The 16,259-nt window shown below is 42.8% G+C and overlaps 2 protein-coding genes across 2 annotated transcripts in view; both read left to right on the top strand.

The window, feature by feature from the left end:
• Positions 1-12,600, top strand: part of LOC139473885 (intermembrane lipid transfer protein VPS13A-like) — a 142,649-nt gene extending 130,049 nt beyond the window's left edge. The window contains exons 76-86 of the mRNA XM_071256675.1: positions 689-745; positions 1,242-1,378; positions 1,808-2,003; positions 3,119-3,194; positions 3,858-3,943; positions 4,878-5,001; positions 7,691-7,814; positions 8,394-8,460; positions 8,849-8,997; positions 10,194-10,320; positions 10,932-12,600. Of these exons, the coding sequence (XP_071112776.1) occupies positions 689-745; positions 1,242-1,378; positions 1,808-2,003; positions 3,119-3,194; positions 3,858-3,943; positions 4,878-5,001; positions 7,691-7,814; positions 8,394-8,460; positions 8,849-8,997; positions 10,194-10,320; positions 10,932-11,051 (1,263 nt within the window). The 3' untranslated portion in view covers positions 11,052-12,600. The remainder of the gene's footprint in view (positions 1-688; positions 746-1,241; positions 1,379-1,807; positions 2,004-3,118; positions 3,195-3,857; positions 3,944-4,877; positions 5,002-7,690; positions 7,815-8,393; positions 8,461-8,848; positions 8,998-10,193; positions 10,321-10,931) is intronic.
• Positions 11,170-13,643, top strand: LOC139475585 (uncharacterized). Its single transcript, XM_071258776.1, has 3 exons — positions 11,170-11,251; positions 11,426-11,550; positions 12,981-13,643. Exons 1-3 carry the CDS (start codon positions 11,170-11,172, stop codon positions 13,641-13,643), a joined length of 870 nt encoding a protein of 289 aa, XP_071114877.1.
• Positions 13,644-16,259: the final 2,616 nt, after the last annotated feature.

The raw sequence follows: 16,259 nt of genomic DNA on the forward strand, positions 1-16,259 counted from the left end.
CTAACGGGATCGGGTGGTCAGGCTCGCTGACTTGGTTGATGCATGTCATCGATCCCAATTGCGTGGATCAATGCTCATGATATCAATCACTGGATTGTCTGGTCCAGACTCGATTATTTACAGACCACCTTCATATAGTTGGAATATTGCTGAGTGCGGCATTAAACAACATACCAACCAACCAACACTAGCTTCTTACAGAACTTCTCCCACTCATGAGGGTTATTTGAATTGAGGTGATTTTTAGCATTGTGCCATTGGGCTCAAATGAAGCTATGTTTGCCAATGGGTCCAAGCTATTTATCTGAACAGAATGGAGCTATAATACACTGGTGATGCAGGATGCTATGACAGTTGTTACTTGACCCTCTCCTCATGGCCCGGTGCTGCTGTAAGACTTAAATGGGGATTGGGAAGTCTCTCTGTGCCATGTATCCTTGTAGGCCGACTCTTGCTCCTGTCATCAAGCTCTGGTGTGTCTGGCCCACATTATTTACAGCTGGAATATTTCTAACTTCTGTGTACAAGAACAGTTACTCACTCATGCTTTAGTCAAGCCTTCATCCTCAGTGTGATAATCACACGCTAAAGTTACAAAGTATGTATTGGCTTGTTTTCTATTAGAAATGTATCTCCCTTCAGCCACTTGTCCTTTACGACCTTGTTTAACGTGAGTGTTTGTCCTCAGATTGCAGCCCGGCCCCAGAGGGTGTACTTCGAGTTCCTGCATCTGTCCCCCCTCAAGGTAAGGTCTTCTATATGCCCTTTGGGGATTCTGGGTTAGAAGAGATCCCAGTAGGGCTGGGACGAGTCCAAATTTACCGGGTACCCATTCCCCTATTACCCGACCCTACCCGGGTATCCGCTGTTGGTGTCATTTAAGATATCTTACCGTTTTGTGACCTTTATGACCTTATCTTTATTTGTGGTTTGACATATTTGTTACAAATACTTCAACAATCAGGCGATCTACATACAGTCGTGTGGCTCATCATTTGAGAACTGCTTTGAAATATACATGATCGTCAAACTTCATTCTTCTTGAAAGGACAGATGAATAGGTTTTCAGTTTGAAATCAAAGACCAAGGAATCACTTTCAATTAATTTACTTTGGACTAATCAATTAACAGGAGTATTATTTAACTACCAGCAGCAGCCATTTTGACAACTCACTGCACTTAAAGACATTTGGCTGTGTGATAAAGTTCCAACAATGCACTGTCTGTTCTCCACTTGCTAGATGCGGGTGAGCTTCTCACTGAATGGAACTCCGCACATGGTGAACCAGAAGCCTTCGACCTTCACCTCCGACATCGTGGACTTCTTTCTCAACTCAGTTGGGGCTACTCTCACTGAGATCAAAGCTGTTGAGCTCAGGTACATAGATCTTATATCAATGGCTGAGTACTGTTTCAGCTGAACCTCTAGGCTGTTAGGCTAGGATGGATTCAAATGAGTCACAAAAGGATATGCAGTCAAGTCCTGTTAATCCGACATGTTTGGTTGAATATGATTATGTTGGATTAACGATTATGTCGGATAAACGATTATGTCGGATTAACAATTATGTCCGATAAACGAAATAAAGTAGTTTCAACATGGGTTCCAATCATAAGTTTTGGCTAAAGCCGATTTACAAGTGTCTAATTAACGAGATTGGATTTTGAGTGTTGAGACTCCTAGTTGGTTGGCTAAATGAAGTGAGTAGTTTCTGCTGATTTTGGGGGGGGGTTGAATGCTGTAATCTTAACATTAGACTTTTGGGGCCAATTGGCTTGTAATCTGACCAACATTGCATATTTTCAGAATGGCTTACTTCCAACGCCGAGGTGCTCTGCTGTCAAGCAATCAGCTGCTAGCACAGATCCGCTCCCACTATACCCAGCAGGCCTTGCAGCAAGCTTATGTCCTGGTGCTGGGGCTTGACGTACTGGGCAATCCGTATGGTTTAGTGCGGGACTTCACCCAGGGACTCGGAGACTTCTTCTATGAGCCATTCCTGGTATTTTGTTCTCATCAGCTTTATCATCATCTTTATCATCATATTTATCATAATCGTCATCATCATCATCTTTATCATGATTGGGGTGGTCGGGTAGCCTAGTGGTTAAAACGTTCGCTCGTCACGCCGAAGACCCGGGTTCGATTCCCGACATGGGTACAAAGTGTGAAGCCCATTTCTGGTGTCCCCCACCGTGATTTTTCTGGAATATTGCTAAAAGCGGCATAAAACCATACCCACTCACTCACTCTTTATCATAATTATCTTCATCATAATATTTATCATCTTCTTTCTCATAATCATCTTTAGCATCATCTTTAGCATCATCTTTGTCATCGTCTTTTTTACCGTCTTTGTCATCATCTTCATGATCATCTTTGTCATCACCTTTCTCTTCATCTTCATCATCATCTTTATCATCATGTTCATCATCGTTATCACCATGTTTATCATTTTTATACTCATACTCATCATCATATTCATCATTATCGTTACCATTATCTTTATCTTCATCATCATGTGCTTTAGTCATCTTAAGCTTCTGTAAAGTTAGTTTTCTTTTCATCTTATGTTCCACATAGAATGTAGAATGAATGTAGATTGGGCCCAAACTGGCCCAGTTGGCTAAGCTACAACAACTCACCTGCAGAGTTGTGTCCCTTAGCTGCCAGGATCTGCTGCCTATGGGTTCAAATCCCATCTCATTACTGTGCATAGTCTGTCAGCATCCTACTGCTGGGTTTCATAGTGGTAAGAGTGTATGACTGACATCACTATGGCTGACATAGGTCATGATATAATCAAAATCTTATTACTCACTCACACGGATACATTGCTGTCAAAGATATGAACATTAATTTATTTATTTTTTAAATTATACAATTATTTCCACGTTATTCATTGGCCAAGAAGGGGTCATAATTTTCAGTATTGACTTGAGTTAATAAAAATAGAATGGGAATTACCCGGAAGTGGTATTTTCCAAACCTAAGCCAATCCTATCTGTCTGTGCATTATTGTTTGATATGCTGAATCTACTTTCCTTCTTTATTATATAATAAAACAATTATAGGATTGTATAGCATATCTGTATATGTTGATGTTTCTGTCTTCAGGGTTCTATCCAAGGCTCGGATGAGTTTGCTGAAAGTCTTAGTCGGGGTGTACACAGTCTGATGGGCAATACTGTTGGTAGGTCTCCAACCTACCGTCACAACCTTTTCTTATTGAGTAAATCTCCTGTGGTGGTGCTTGGTCTTGTGTACAGCACACAGGTCATAAATCAGGTTAAGTTAAACAACTTCTGTTGCGGAGAGTAGTTGGATGGGTGGCTGTGTTCAGTAGCTTGTCTCCTGAGAGTTTCTAAGACTTCAGTCCTGCCCCACACTGAAGCACATGTGGTGTCTCCTTAGGGTGGTCTGTTGCCTAGTGGTTAAAGTGTTCGCTCGTCACGCCGAAGACCCGGGTTCGATTCCCAAAATGGGTACAATGTGTGAAGCCCATTTCTGGTGTCCCTCGACGTGATATTGCTGGAATATTGCTAAAAGCGGAGTAAAACCATACTCACTCACTCACTCACCCCTTGGGCAAAGGACTTTGTTTGAAATGCCTTGTTCACCCATCAGTGAATGGGTACCCGGTAGGAGGGGATGGTAATGTGACTGTTGGCCATCTAAAATCTAGTCCACACTGATCCAGTGACCCGGTTATCATTTTTAGCAGTTATTATTAGGAAAATGTTCGATACAAATTGATAATATAATAATATAATATAATCAAACTTCAATTGCCACACAGATATTAAGTGTATGGTATACCCAAGGCAGCAGTGACAAATTTGTCATTTATTCTCAGGTGGTGCTGCTGGTTCTGTTGCCTTGGTAACAGGATCTCTAGGCAACGCCCTAGCTTCACTTTCATTTGACAAAGACTACAAGAGGGTGAGTATCTTGTGTCTGGAATCTATGGCACTGTAGTGATTCATGTGTACAAGATAACAAAAATAGGATGTGCAAAACAGTTGTAAAATCTTTCTTCTCTGAAGATGCATTTCTCCATTTTTAATTTACTGGACTCAAGTTAACAACATGGCTGCCTACAGTCATTCCCTTGACACAGAAATGTGCTTCCATTATGCACAAATGTATAGAATGGATGCAAAAAAAATCTTTTATTGCGTTCCGATCAACACAAATAATTACTCTAATTACCACCAAATTCTTGACAAGAAATATGAAGGTCCTGTAATCAAAATAAGTATCAAATGTTACAATACAGTACACTACAGCATTTTGTTACTTCACAGAACCCTCATATTTCCTGTAAGGGCCTTTGAAATTAATTATTGGGATCCTCTGGACATCTAGTTTTGTAGGTCAAGGTATAACCATTGTTCAGTAAACTACATTTAAAATGAACATGCTGATAATGAACTGACGGATATAATGAACTGTTTTTTGGTTCCGTCCATTTGCTGTATATGCTGTAAAGGTGTGTAAAACAGACTATGGTTATAACGAACTAAATTTAGTGGCCCCTTTGAGTTTGTTATAACCGTAGTTTACTGTAGTTTGATGTCATGTTGGCAGAAGTGAGTACAGAAGGGACTGATGTCTGCATGGTTTTAGATCTGGGTTTGCCGATTTAGATTTAAATCCTGATGATGAAGAGCTGCTGTGTGTTGTCCTTCCTACAACCCACCATTATAACATGATGGCTGCTATGTTGATAGAAATGTCAGATGTTACTAAGTCACTGACCCAAACATGGCACCAACTCACAATCTAAAGTTATCACCAAAGACTTATAAGGGCGCTTGTTATAAACCAGAACATCCAATCTGAGTTGGTGATGACAGTGTGTTTGTTGTTGCAGAAGCGACGTACACGAATGCAGCAGCAACCACGGAGTCTGCCTGCCACCATCGTTGTTGCAGGCCGCAGCATGGTGCTCGGTGTCTGTCTTGGATTCTCAGGGATGGTTCTCGACCCAGTCAAAGGTAACAGCATTCATCAACATCTCGTGTGTGTTTGAACAGCGATAGAAACTAACATCTTTATCCCCTAGTCCTTATGATGATATCATATAGCAAAACCCTTAAAAATGTCAAATTTCCACTAGTCCTTATGATAAATTGTTTGATAGGCATTACTTAGAAGTTGACGGATGACAAGGTAGACACAATGTTATGGATAACAGCTACTGTATTAAAATTATACTGTATTAAAGAAGTTGTTATCCATAAAATTGTGTCTACCTAGTCCTTATGATACCTTAACTAGTGGGCAGTGTGGCAAGGACTATGGGACTACTGCCAATTTCTATCGCTATTGAATGTTTTTCATACATGATAGTCGATGTGATGACATTCCTATCTCCCAGTGGCTAATTGGGGTTAGAACCAGTCACCAGTAAACTCTGCTTGTTGTTTCACTGACTGCAAGTTTACCCCAACAGCATATATTAATGCTCATGCTTTCAGTCATCAGTTTTCCTGGTACAGACTAAATTATTTACTGCACACCATGATATTGCTACAATATTTCAGACCTTCAGTCACTCACTGACACATTCGACAATGGGGACACGGGGTAGAATGTGTCCCCAGTACCCGATTGCTAGATGTAAGAGGCTTTTGGGTTAGAACTGGTCTATAGCAACCTATGCTGGTCATATGAGGCGACTAAATGGATCGGTTGGTCAGACCAGGTGACTTAGTTGAAGGTGTGTCAACGTACCCCAACAACCTTGATCATTGCTTATATTACCAATCACTGGATTGTCTGGTCCAGAGCAGGTGACTTAGTTGAAGGCGTGTCAACATACCCCAACAGCCTGGATCATTGCTCATATTACCAATCACTGGATTGTCTGGTTCAGAGCAGGTGACTTAGTTGAAGGCATGTCAACATACCCCAACAGCCTGGATCATTGCTCATATTACCAATCACTGGATTGTCTGGTCCAGACCAGGTGACTTAGTTGAAGGTGTGTCAACGTACCCCAACAACCTTGATCATTGCTTATATTACCAATCACTGGATTGTCTGGTCCAGAGCAGGTGACTTAGTTGAAGGCGTGTCAACATACCCCAACAGCCTGGATCATTGCTCATATTACCAATCACTGGATTGTCTGGTTCAGAGCAGGTGACTTAGTTGAAGGCATGTCAACATACCCCAACAGCCTGGATCATTGCTCATATTACCAATCACTGGATTGTCTGGTCCAGACCAGGTGACTTAGTTGAAGGCGTGTCAACATACCCCAACAACCTGGATCATTGCTCATATTACCAATCACTGGATTGTCTGGTCCAGACCAGGTGACTTAGTTGAAGGCGTGTCAACATACCCCAACAGCCTGGATCATTGCTCATATTACCAATCACTGGATTGTCTGGTCCAGAGCAGGTGACTTAGTTGAAGGCATGTCAACATACCCCAACAGCCTGGATCATTGCTCATATTACCAATCACTGGATTGTCTGGTCCAGACCAGGTGACTTAGTTGAAGGCGTGTCAACATACCCCAACAGCCTGGATTATTGCTCATATTACCAATCACTGGATTGTCTGGTCCAGAGCAGGTGACTTAGTTGAAGGCGTGTCAACATACCCCAACAGCCTGGATCATTGCTCATATTACCAATCACTGGATTGTCTGGTCCAGAGCAGGTGACTTAGTTGAAGGCGTGTCAACGTACCCCAACAACCTGGATCATTGCTCATATTACCAATCACTGGATTGTCTGGTCCAGACCAGGTGACTTAGTTGAAGGTGTGTCAACATACCCCAACAGCCTGGATCATTGCTCATATTACCAATCACTGGATTGTCTGGTCCAGAGCAGGTGACTTAGTTGAAGGCGTGTCAACATACCCCAACAGCCTGGATCATTGCTCATATTACCAATCACTGGATTGTCTGGTCCAGAGCAGGTGACTTAGTTGAAGGCGTGTCAACATACCCCAACAGCCTGGATCATTGCTCATATTACCAATCACTGGATTGTCTGGTCCAGACCAGGTGACTTAGTTGAAGGCGTGTCAACATACCCCAACAGCCTGGATCATTGCTCATATTACCAATCACTGGATTGTCTGGTCCAGACCAGGTGACTTAGTTGAAGGCGTGTCAACATACCCCAACAGCCTGGATCATTGATCATATTACCAATCACTGGATTGTCTGGTCCAGACCAGGTGACTTAGTTGAAGGCGTGTCAACATACCCCAACAGCCTGGATCATTGCTCATATTACCAATCACTGGATTGTCTGGTCCAGACCAGGTGACTTAGTTGAAGGCGTGTCAACATACCCCAACAGCCTGGATCATTGCTCATATTACCAATCACTGGATTGTCTGGTCCAGACCAGGTGACTTAGTTGAAGGCGTGTCAACATACCCCAACAGCCTGGATCATTGCTCATATTACCAATCACTGGATTGTCTGGTCCAGACCAGGTGACTTAGTTGAAGGTGTGTCAACATACCCCAACAGCCTGGATCATTGCTCATATTACCGATCACTGGATTGTCTGGTCGATACTCAATTATTTACAGACCGCTGTCATGTAGTTGGAATGATGCGGACAATAAGCAGACACATTGTTATTATTTCTTATTGTCTACTAGTGTATCCAACAATCAGTGAGAGCTGCTACACTTCCTATTGTTATCCAGGTGCTCATGAGGAAGGCGTTGAAGGTTTCTTCAAGGGTGTGGGTAAAGGCATCCTGGGATTGCTGACGAAACCTACAGGCGGCATTGTTGACATGGTCAGCATGGCCTTTGATGGCCTGAGGAGGTAAGTCTTGGAGGAAACGTCATCTCAACAGGAAGTGATTGTTGGTTGTGTGTATGACGTTCATCATCATCATGAATTCTAGCAGTATAGCAAAGATAACTGAAGATAACTTTATGTTTATATCAATATCATCAATCTGAAAAATGAGAGTTGGTTATTTTTATTCAGGACAAATTTTATGTTGTGAACAACATCATCAATCTGCAAATGAGATTTTTATGCAGAACCAATTTGATTTGATGTTTGATTGGATTTAGTTAAGGGTAGTTATCATTCCACTGGAGATAGGGGGAGTCACATTGATATTGAATCACATTTTTGGCTAGGCGTCAGCAGTTGTATTAATTTGGAGACGCATTGATTTCAAGATTTACAACAATATCATAAGTTTGTATAAGTGAATTGAGACTGGTTACTGTTATGGAAGACCAGTCTTTTGTAAGTCAGTGAGTTAATGCTACTGTGCCAGCTTTAACAGAAGAGTTGCCGGGTCAACACTTGAGTGAAATTAATAAACGCCCAGGTGTCTAATAGAAAAAAATGCAGTATTCACTGATGTTGATCATTGTCTGTCTGCAGATCGGCCGAGACGGAAGATGGGGTTGTCGCCAGAATGAGGCTACCTCGCTACATCAACCCAGTCATGGTGAGTGGTCAATCGGTTTTCATATCACTCTCCAACATGCTTCAAACAACTTAAGTCTGCATGTGTATTTCTTAATGTGAGCGGGGGCACGGGTGGCCCAGTCATCTAAGGTGCCACAATTCGCTGTGCAGATGTGATTGTGGGTTCGAATCCCTGTTCGCCCCGATTATGTTTCTAGGTTTGTCAGCACCATATCTGTGCTCATTGGTTTCACCAAAGTGGTAAACGTGTGAGACCTACATCACTTCAGGCTTTCCTCCCACACTAAGCTGACACGCCGTGATATAACTGGAATACTGTTAAAAGCGGCGTTAGACCCAACTCACTCACTCACTCTGAGTGTGAGGCATTTTACATTATTATTACGACATTATGATTGTATTTACAGGGTCTGAAGCCATTTTCCCCCTACAAGTCTATAGGTCACCGTCTGCTGTATACGATCTGTAAAGGAGAGTATGCCAAGTCGGACATGTACTGGACTCACATCCCTCTCAGCAAAGAGGAGCGAGCAGACGTACTCATGATCACAGACAGGTGAGGCGACTCGGGATGTAATGGGAGTGTCAGGTTACAAACTTGTTGATACAAGGGCACTGTTCGGACGCTAATGTTAGCTTGTGTGTTTATATTTTCTGTGTAGAAACAACAAAGTTGTATGTGTCTGTCCCAGTACCAGTAGTCAGTGTCTGATATTACCGATGTGCTTGTGTCTATCTCTGGTATTACTGATGTGCTTGTGTCTATCCCTGATATTACCAATGTGCTTGTGTCTATCCCTGATATTACCGATGTGCTTGTGTCTATCCCTGATATTACCAATGTGCTTGTGTCTATCCCTGGTATTACCACTGTGCTTGTGTCTATCCCTGATATTACCACTGTGCTTGTGTCTATCTGTAGTATTACTGATGTACTTGTGTCTATCTGTAGTATTACTGATGTGCTTGTGTCTATCTGTAGTATTACTGATGTGCTTGTGTCTATCTCTGATATTACCCATATGCTTGTGTCTATCCCTGGTATTACCAATGTGCTTGTGTCTATCCCTGGTATTACCAATGTGCTTGTGTCTATCCCTGGTATTACCAATGTGCTTGTGTCTATCCCTGGTATTACCAATGTGCTTGTGTCTATCCCTGGTATTACCAATGTGCTTGTGTCTATCCCTGATATTACCAATGTGGTTGTGTCCATCCCTGATATTACCAATGTGCTTGTGTCTATCCCTGGTATTACAAATGTGCTTGTGTCTATCCCTGATATTACCAATGTGGTTGTGTCTATCCCTGATATTACCCATGTGCTTGTGTCTATCCCTGGTATTACCAATGTGCTTGTGTCTATCCCTGGTATTACCAATGTGCTTGTGTCTATCCCTGGTATTACCAATGTGCTTGTGTCTATCCCTGGTATTACCAATGTGCTTGTGTCTATCCCTGGTATTACCAATGTGCTTGTGTCTATCCCTGATATTACCAATGTGGTTGTGTCCATCCCTGATATTACCAATGTGCTTGTGTCTATCCCTGGTATTACAAATGTGCTTGTGTCTATCCCTGATATTACCAATGTGGTTGTGTCTATCCCTGATATTACCCATGTGCTTGTGTCTATCCCTGGTATTACAAATGTGCTTGTGTCTATCCCTGATATTACCCATGTGCTTGTGTCTATCCCTGGTATTACAAATGTGCTTGTGTCTATCCCTGATATTACCGATGTGGTTTCAGACATCTGCTGGTTCTAGAGAAGAGACGGTTCTGGGGAGGATGGGACGTGGAAATGAAAATCATCGTTGATCACATCCTGGGTGTGCCAGCCATCCTCGGTGACAAACTTGTCTTCAAAGTTAAACAAGTAAATACCAGACACAACATTTTTCTCTTTCTTTCATTTCAATCTATTCAAAACTCCTAAATCTCTGATGTACTTACCCCATTATGCCATATGGCAATGAAGTCTAGATGTTGTATGTGCAGGCTGCAAATCAGGGCAATAAATCAGGGCAATTAGCAGTCTTGACAAGTTTTATGCACACACTTCCATTTTTTGTTCTACCTACCTACCTAGAAGTTAAGGACACCTGTGAAGATCCGGGGTAGAATAGGTCTTCAGCAACCCATGCTTGCCATAAAAGGCGACATGCTTGTCGTAAGGGGCGACTAACGGGATCAGGTGGTCAGTCTTGTGGACTTGGTTGCTGCATGTCATTGTATCCCAATTGTGTTGATCGATGCTCATGATGTCAATCACTGGATTGTCTGGTCCAGACTTGATTATTTACAGACCTCTGCCATATAACTTGACTATTGCTGAGTGCAGTGTGAAACAGCAAACAAACAAACAGAAGTAGAAGTCACTGTACTGCTAGTAATCTTGAACTTTGTTAGAAATGTGTTCCAGAAGAATATGTGGCATGGTTGAGAAGCCAGTGAATGAGTCTAACGTTGGGTGTTTCCTTCCCACAGAATGACTCAAGTGTGAACCTCTTCTCGGGGAGTGAGATGGAGATACGGAGTCCAGAGCCGGAGATCCTCACCTGGGCACAGAAGCAGATAGAGAACGTCATTCAGTTCCGCCAGCAGTGATTGGTGTGACCTGGGCTGGACTCGGCCTCCTTACTCATACTTCACATATATGTTACTGGACCTGAAACTTCATACAGACTTTCCAGTTGTATTTTAAACTTTTTGTCATATAAAAAGAATGTGCAATGATCGTGACCTGTTCCAGTATGATGGTGTAGTGGACAAGAACAGCTCAACATATTGGTGTGATTGTCACACAAGTAGGAACCTTTGACCAAGGGACATGGTTGATGGTGTATGATGTGAATGGCGACAGATGACACCTGGCTTGGTCCCCAATCTCCACAAGTCCTTCAGGACCAGACAATGGATGCAGACCTCTAGTGGAGCTTCTCAAGTGATCTCTACAACCACCTCCTCCATGTGTTCTCTAGGACCCAATGCAGGAACGAGGTCCTCTCATGATGGCACCAATGGCAGCAGGAACTCAAGGGATATCAGTTGCCCTGGAACAAGAGGTTTCTGCGAGGCCCCACAATTCCAAGGGAACAAGATCAGCGTTAGAAATTGGCACTAGTCCTATAGTCCTTGCCAAACTGCCCAATACTTAAGGTATCATAAGGATTTGCCATTTTTAAGGGTTTTACTCTTATGTTATCATTATAAGGACTAGGAGACTAAAACTGTTGGTTTCTGTTGCTGAAGATGTTTCTGTGAGGTGCCGAGAGGACCTTCAGACAAGCCGCATTGGCAACCCTTGTTTAGAGGTATCCTTCATCAGTACTTCTTGACACAGTGTTCTGACTTTTACTGCTGTGTGACGGTCTGTGTTCCACAGATGCTCTGCAGACCTTCATCAAGGAGCTTTAGTGTCCTTATCTCTAAACAGACTAACTGACAGGGTTGGTGTGATGGAGGAAAGTGTGATGTGGACGTGCATCCATTACATGTATTTACGCTTAAGTTGTCTGTTATGTTTATGTACTGTCAAGTTATCCATTACATATATCAAGTCAACTGGTTGGGGACCAAGTAAACAGAAGAAAGGCGACACCTGTGAACTGTTTAACAGGACATGCTGAGTCGGGCTTAGTGGCTCCATATAGTTCCTCAACACTGAGGCAAGAGTTGACTGTAAGCACTGGATGGAATGTTCTACCATGGTTACAACTCACCTGTCAGTTCTGGGCACACCTTTCTCCCCTCACCTCGTCTGGAGGATTCCATGGGGTCAGTCCCCTGGTAGACTGAAAGTTGTATTCTATTCAGCATTGTTAATTTATTTTATTTTATTATCTTTTGGAGTAGAATTATGAAAAAAGCATTTGTTGCTCACACACACATATTATTTACAACTTTACTCCACATCTTTCAGAATCATAGACACTGAAATTAGACATTATAGAATATAATACTGATATATTTTTATTGAAATGTGATATTAAACATGTTGTTATCCGTCTGAGACTGATTTCCCAGGGGGACTACATGTACTAGCTCTGCCCATGTTAGCTACCTTGGTCCTTGTTCAGAGATACAGCTCTGCCTTTGTCCTAGCTGAGGGATAAAGCTCTGCCTTGGTCCTAGCTGAGGGATAGAGCTCTGCCTTGGTCCTAGCTGAGGGATAGAGCTCTGCCTTGGTCCTTGCTGAGAGATACAGCTCTGCCTTGGTCCTAGCTGTGAGTTACAGCTCTGCCTTGGTCCTAGCTGAGGGATACAGCTCTGCCTTGGTCCTAGCTGTGAGATACAGCTCTGCCTTGGTCCTAGCTGTGAGTTACAGCTCTGCCTTGGTCCTAGCTGAGGGATACAGCTCTGCCTTGTCCTAGCTGTGAGATACAGCTCTGCCTTGGTCCTAGCTGTGAGATACAGCTCTGCCTTGGTCCTAGCTGATAGTTACAGCTCTGCCTTGGTCCTAGCTGTGAGATACAGCTCTGCCTTGGTCCTAGCTGTGAGTTACAGCTCTGCCTTGGTCCTAGCTGATGGATACAGCTCTGCCTTGTCCTAGCTGTGAGATACAGCTCTGCCTTGGTCCTAGCTGTGAGATACAGCTCTGCCTTGGTCCTAGCTGATAGTTACAGCTCTGCCTTGGTCCTAGCTGTGAGATACAGCTCTGCCTTGGTCCTAGCTGTGAGATACAGCTCTGCCTTGGTCCTAGCTGATAGTTACAGCTCTGCCTTGGTCCTAGCTGTGAGATACAGCTCTGCCTTGGTCCTAGCTGTGAGATACAGCTCTGCCTTGGTCCTAGCTGTGAGATACAGCTCTGCCTTGGTCCTAGCTGAGAGTAACAGCTCTGCCTTGGTCCTAGCTGTGAGATACAGCTCTGCCTTGGTCCTAGCTGAGAGTTACAGCTCTGCCTTGGTCCTAGCTGTGAGATACAGCCCTGCCTTGGTCCTAGCTGTGAGATATAGCTCTGCCTTGGTCCTAGCTGATAGTTACAGCTCTGCCTTGGTTCTAGCTGTGAGATACAGCTCTGCCTTGGTCCTAGCTGTGAGATACAGCTCTGCCTTGGTCCTAGCTGCGAGATACAGCTCTGCCTTGGTATTAGCTGTGAGATGCAGCTCTGCCTTGGTCCTAGCTGAGAGTAACAGCTCTGCCTTGGTCCTAGCTTTGAGATGCAGCTCTGCCTATGGTGGCTACATGGGTTCTAGCTGATTTATGCAGCTCTGTCTGGGGAACTATCTTGGTCCTAGATGTTACATCACTATGTGGATGGAATGTTGTCGATCTGATTTGAGATTAATCTCACTCATTCATTTATGCAGCTGTGCCAAGGTCCGATGAATTTACTTGCTGCACTACCGTTTTCTTGTGTTGCCACAACCATTTAAGCTTTGTCTTAGTGAGGTCCCACTGTCCTTTCTGGTGTATAAAGCTATTGGTGAATGGGTACCCAAAGACCTACCGGTAGTCAGCTTTCCTTGCATATGCCTATAACTAACCTGGCTGACATCCTACACTGTTAGAACTCTACTGGGTGGACAGCTCAAGTCCACAGCATACTGTTTCCCTGTCAGCTGGACCAGTGAGATGTACTGGCTCAGTAGAAGCCTTCTTTGTAGTACCAACTTCAGTGGCACATGATTCATTCCCACAGTTCATTGTAGCCATCTTGTCTGATTCATGGACCAGATGTCCACGGCTTGTTTCACACAGCGATCTTAGCGTCACTTGAACATGGAATAACGAGTCTTAGCACTACAATCGCTTTGTAAAATGGGGTCTAGTTCCCTAAGCCTTCTTAGTGCTAAGATTAAATACTACATAGACTTATGACAGTCATAGAACAAGGATCACTTTGTGGAACGCGCCCTACTGCTTCTCTACAAAGAACCAATGTCCAACTTTGTCATCTCTAGTCTGTCGTCACCTGTATTAGTTAGATGCAGATGACACTTAAAGATACACATTGTCTTTGTGATAGATCAGTTTAGGTTATATTGTTGGGGTAGACTGTGAGGGACATAGGCAAGTCATCTTAACACATGACAAACTTGCAGGGAGGACACCAGAATTATGCAAATGTTCCAGGAGAGTTGTGAAAAGCCCAAGGGGTTTGTATAAATGAAAATTAGCATTTTCATTGTCAACAAGATATCTCCACCCTCCCCGATAATAATTCAACTGTATATCCATAGTTGAAACTAAACAACTTGATCAAGTTTGATATACAAATTTGAAGATGCGAGATCACTTTATCTTGTCTATAGAGTACAGCAAGCTGCAGGAGTGCAATATGGAACCATGACACTTACAGTAAGGCATGTGGTCATTGTTACGGTTGTTTCAGCTTGACAGGACAATGGCATTCTTAGAAAACCCCACAATTGTTTCAGCCAAATATTTCACCCTTAAAATCCTTTCACTCTTTTTCTGCCGTCCTGACCGACACCAGCATCAGGATATTTCCCTGGACACATGTGGTCACGGTGACCAGCTTTCATGTGATATTACCAAGTCATGTTGATATATATATATATGTTATATACCACTATGTTGATTGTTAGTCAGTATTAGCAGCCTGTGTGATATAGAGCATTATGGCATGTTATAGAGTCGCACACAGGGCTTGGTTGTTTCACTGCTCATCCGTTATACAAGTTGTTTATATCAATATACATTAATGTGATATTTTCCTCTTCAGCTTTTTCATAGCTAAGATTATGTGTTTATTGTATGTTTGTGTTGTTTGAAAGAGCTCTACCCACCTAGGTTGTCATGGCAACACACACACCCCATGTCCATTTATTAGACTAGGTATGTAGAGGCAGAAATCCTGCATATAATCAAGTTGTTAGAAGACGTAATATATGCCAAATGATATCATATACGTCAATGAGATTGCTGTTGAGATATGTGACAAGATATTGTGAGTCCACGAGGCTGTTCATGTTATTTCCTCTTTGTGATATAAATATTTGTTTATTGAGTTGGCTACTGCAACATCTGAAGAGGATGTAGTGAGGTAGGTCAGAGGGGAGAGACTTGATAGAAATAATGAGGTCTTACAAATACACCGTTTATTTATGTTCATGGTAAATACTTCATATCAATTAGGGCATTGTGAGTAGCCGAGTGGTTAAAGCGTCTACAGCCTGAGTTAGAAATTCCATCGTTGGTACAATTTGAGAAGCCCATTGTTGGTTTCAACAGATACTGCTGGAGTATTGCTAAAAGTGACATATCAAGTAAGTAAGTCTTCATTTAGTGTGCTCATGATATTGCCACAGGTTGTCTATTGGGTACGTAAGAGTGAGTTGGGTTTAACACTGACATGAACAGTATTCCAGTAACATCACGTCGTGTCAGCTTAGTGTGAGAGGAAAGATGAAGTGATGCAGGTGTCAGATGTTTACCACTTTGGGGAAACTCATGAGCAGGGTCTGGTGCTGACAAACCCGGGACATAATGGGGGCAAACCAGAATTCAAACCCAAAATAATGGGTTTCTGGTGAGTGCACAGTGAATTGTGCTGCTTCAGACGACGGGTACAAAAGACATTGATGCCAAGCTTGTCTATATGGGTTTATTTATTTCAACGGGTCGATCTATCCACCACATTGTCAAAGCTTCAGGACAGGGGTCCCGTTCTGGTTGGCATGTACTTAAATGATGAAATGACTTCAAAATGTGTCGATGATTGTTGTACAGAGTTCTCATACTCTTCATTGTTTTACCTCTTGTGCTAATTTTTTCTTGTGACAACTTTCTCCATCATCTGCATGTATTTATGGTGTGGGCACCAACATGAACTGTGTACTTCACTCCAAC

This window comes from Haliotis cracherodii, unplaced genomic scaffold (assembly GCF_022045235.1).
Source record: "Haliotis cracherodii isolate W230 unplaced genomic scaffold, xgHalCrac1.p SCAF_3, whole genome shotgun sequence".
Taxonomy (NCBI): Eukaryota; Metazoa; Mollusca; class Gastropoda; order Lepetellida; family Haliotidae; genus Haliotis; species Haliotis cracherodii.

What these genes read in the sequence shown, in the direction of transcription:
- LOC139475585 (XM_071258776.1), top strand. Translation starts at nt 11,170, where the DNA reads ATGTGCAATGATCGTGACCTGTTCCAGTATGATGGTGTAGTGGACAAG. An exon ending in TTGGTGTGATTGTCACACAA is followed by an intron (nt 11,252 to 11,425) that starts GTAGGAACCTTT and finishes TGTGTTCTCTAG; the next exon opens with GACCCAATGCAGGAACGAGG. An exon ending in TCCAAGGGAACAAGATCAGC is followed by an intron (nt 11,551 to 12,980) that starts GTTAGAAATTGG and finishes TGATGGATACAG; the next exon opens with CTCTGCCTTGTCCTAGCTGT.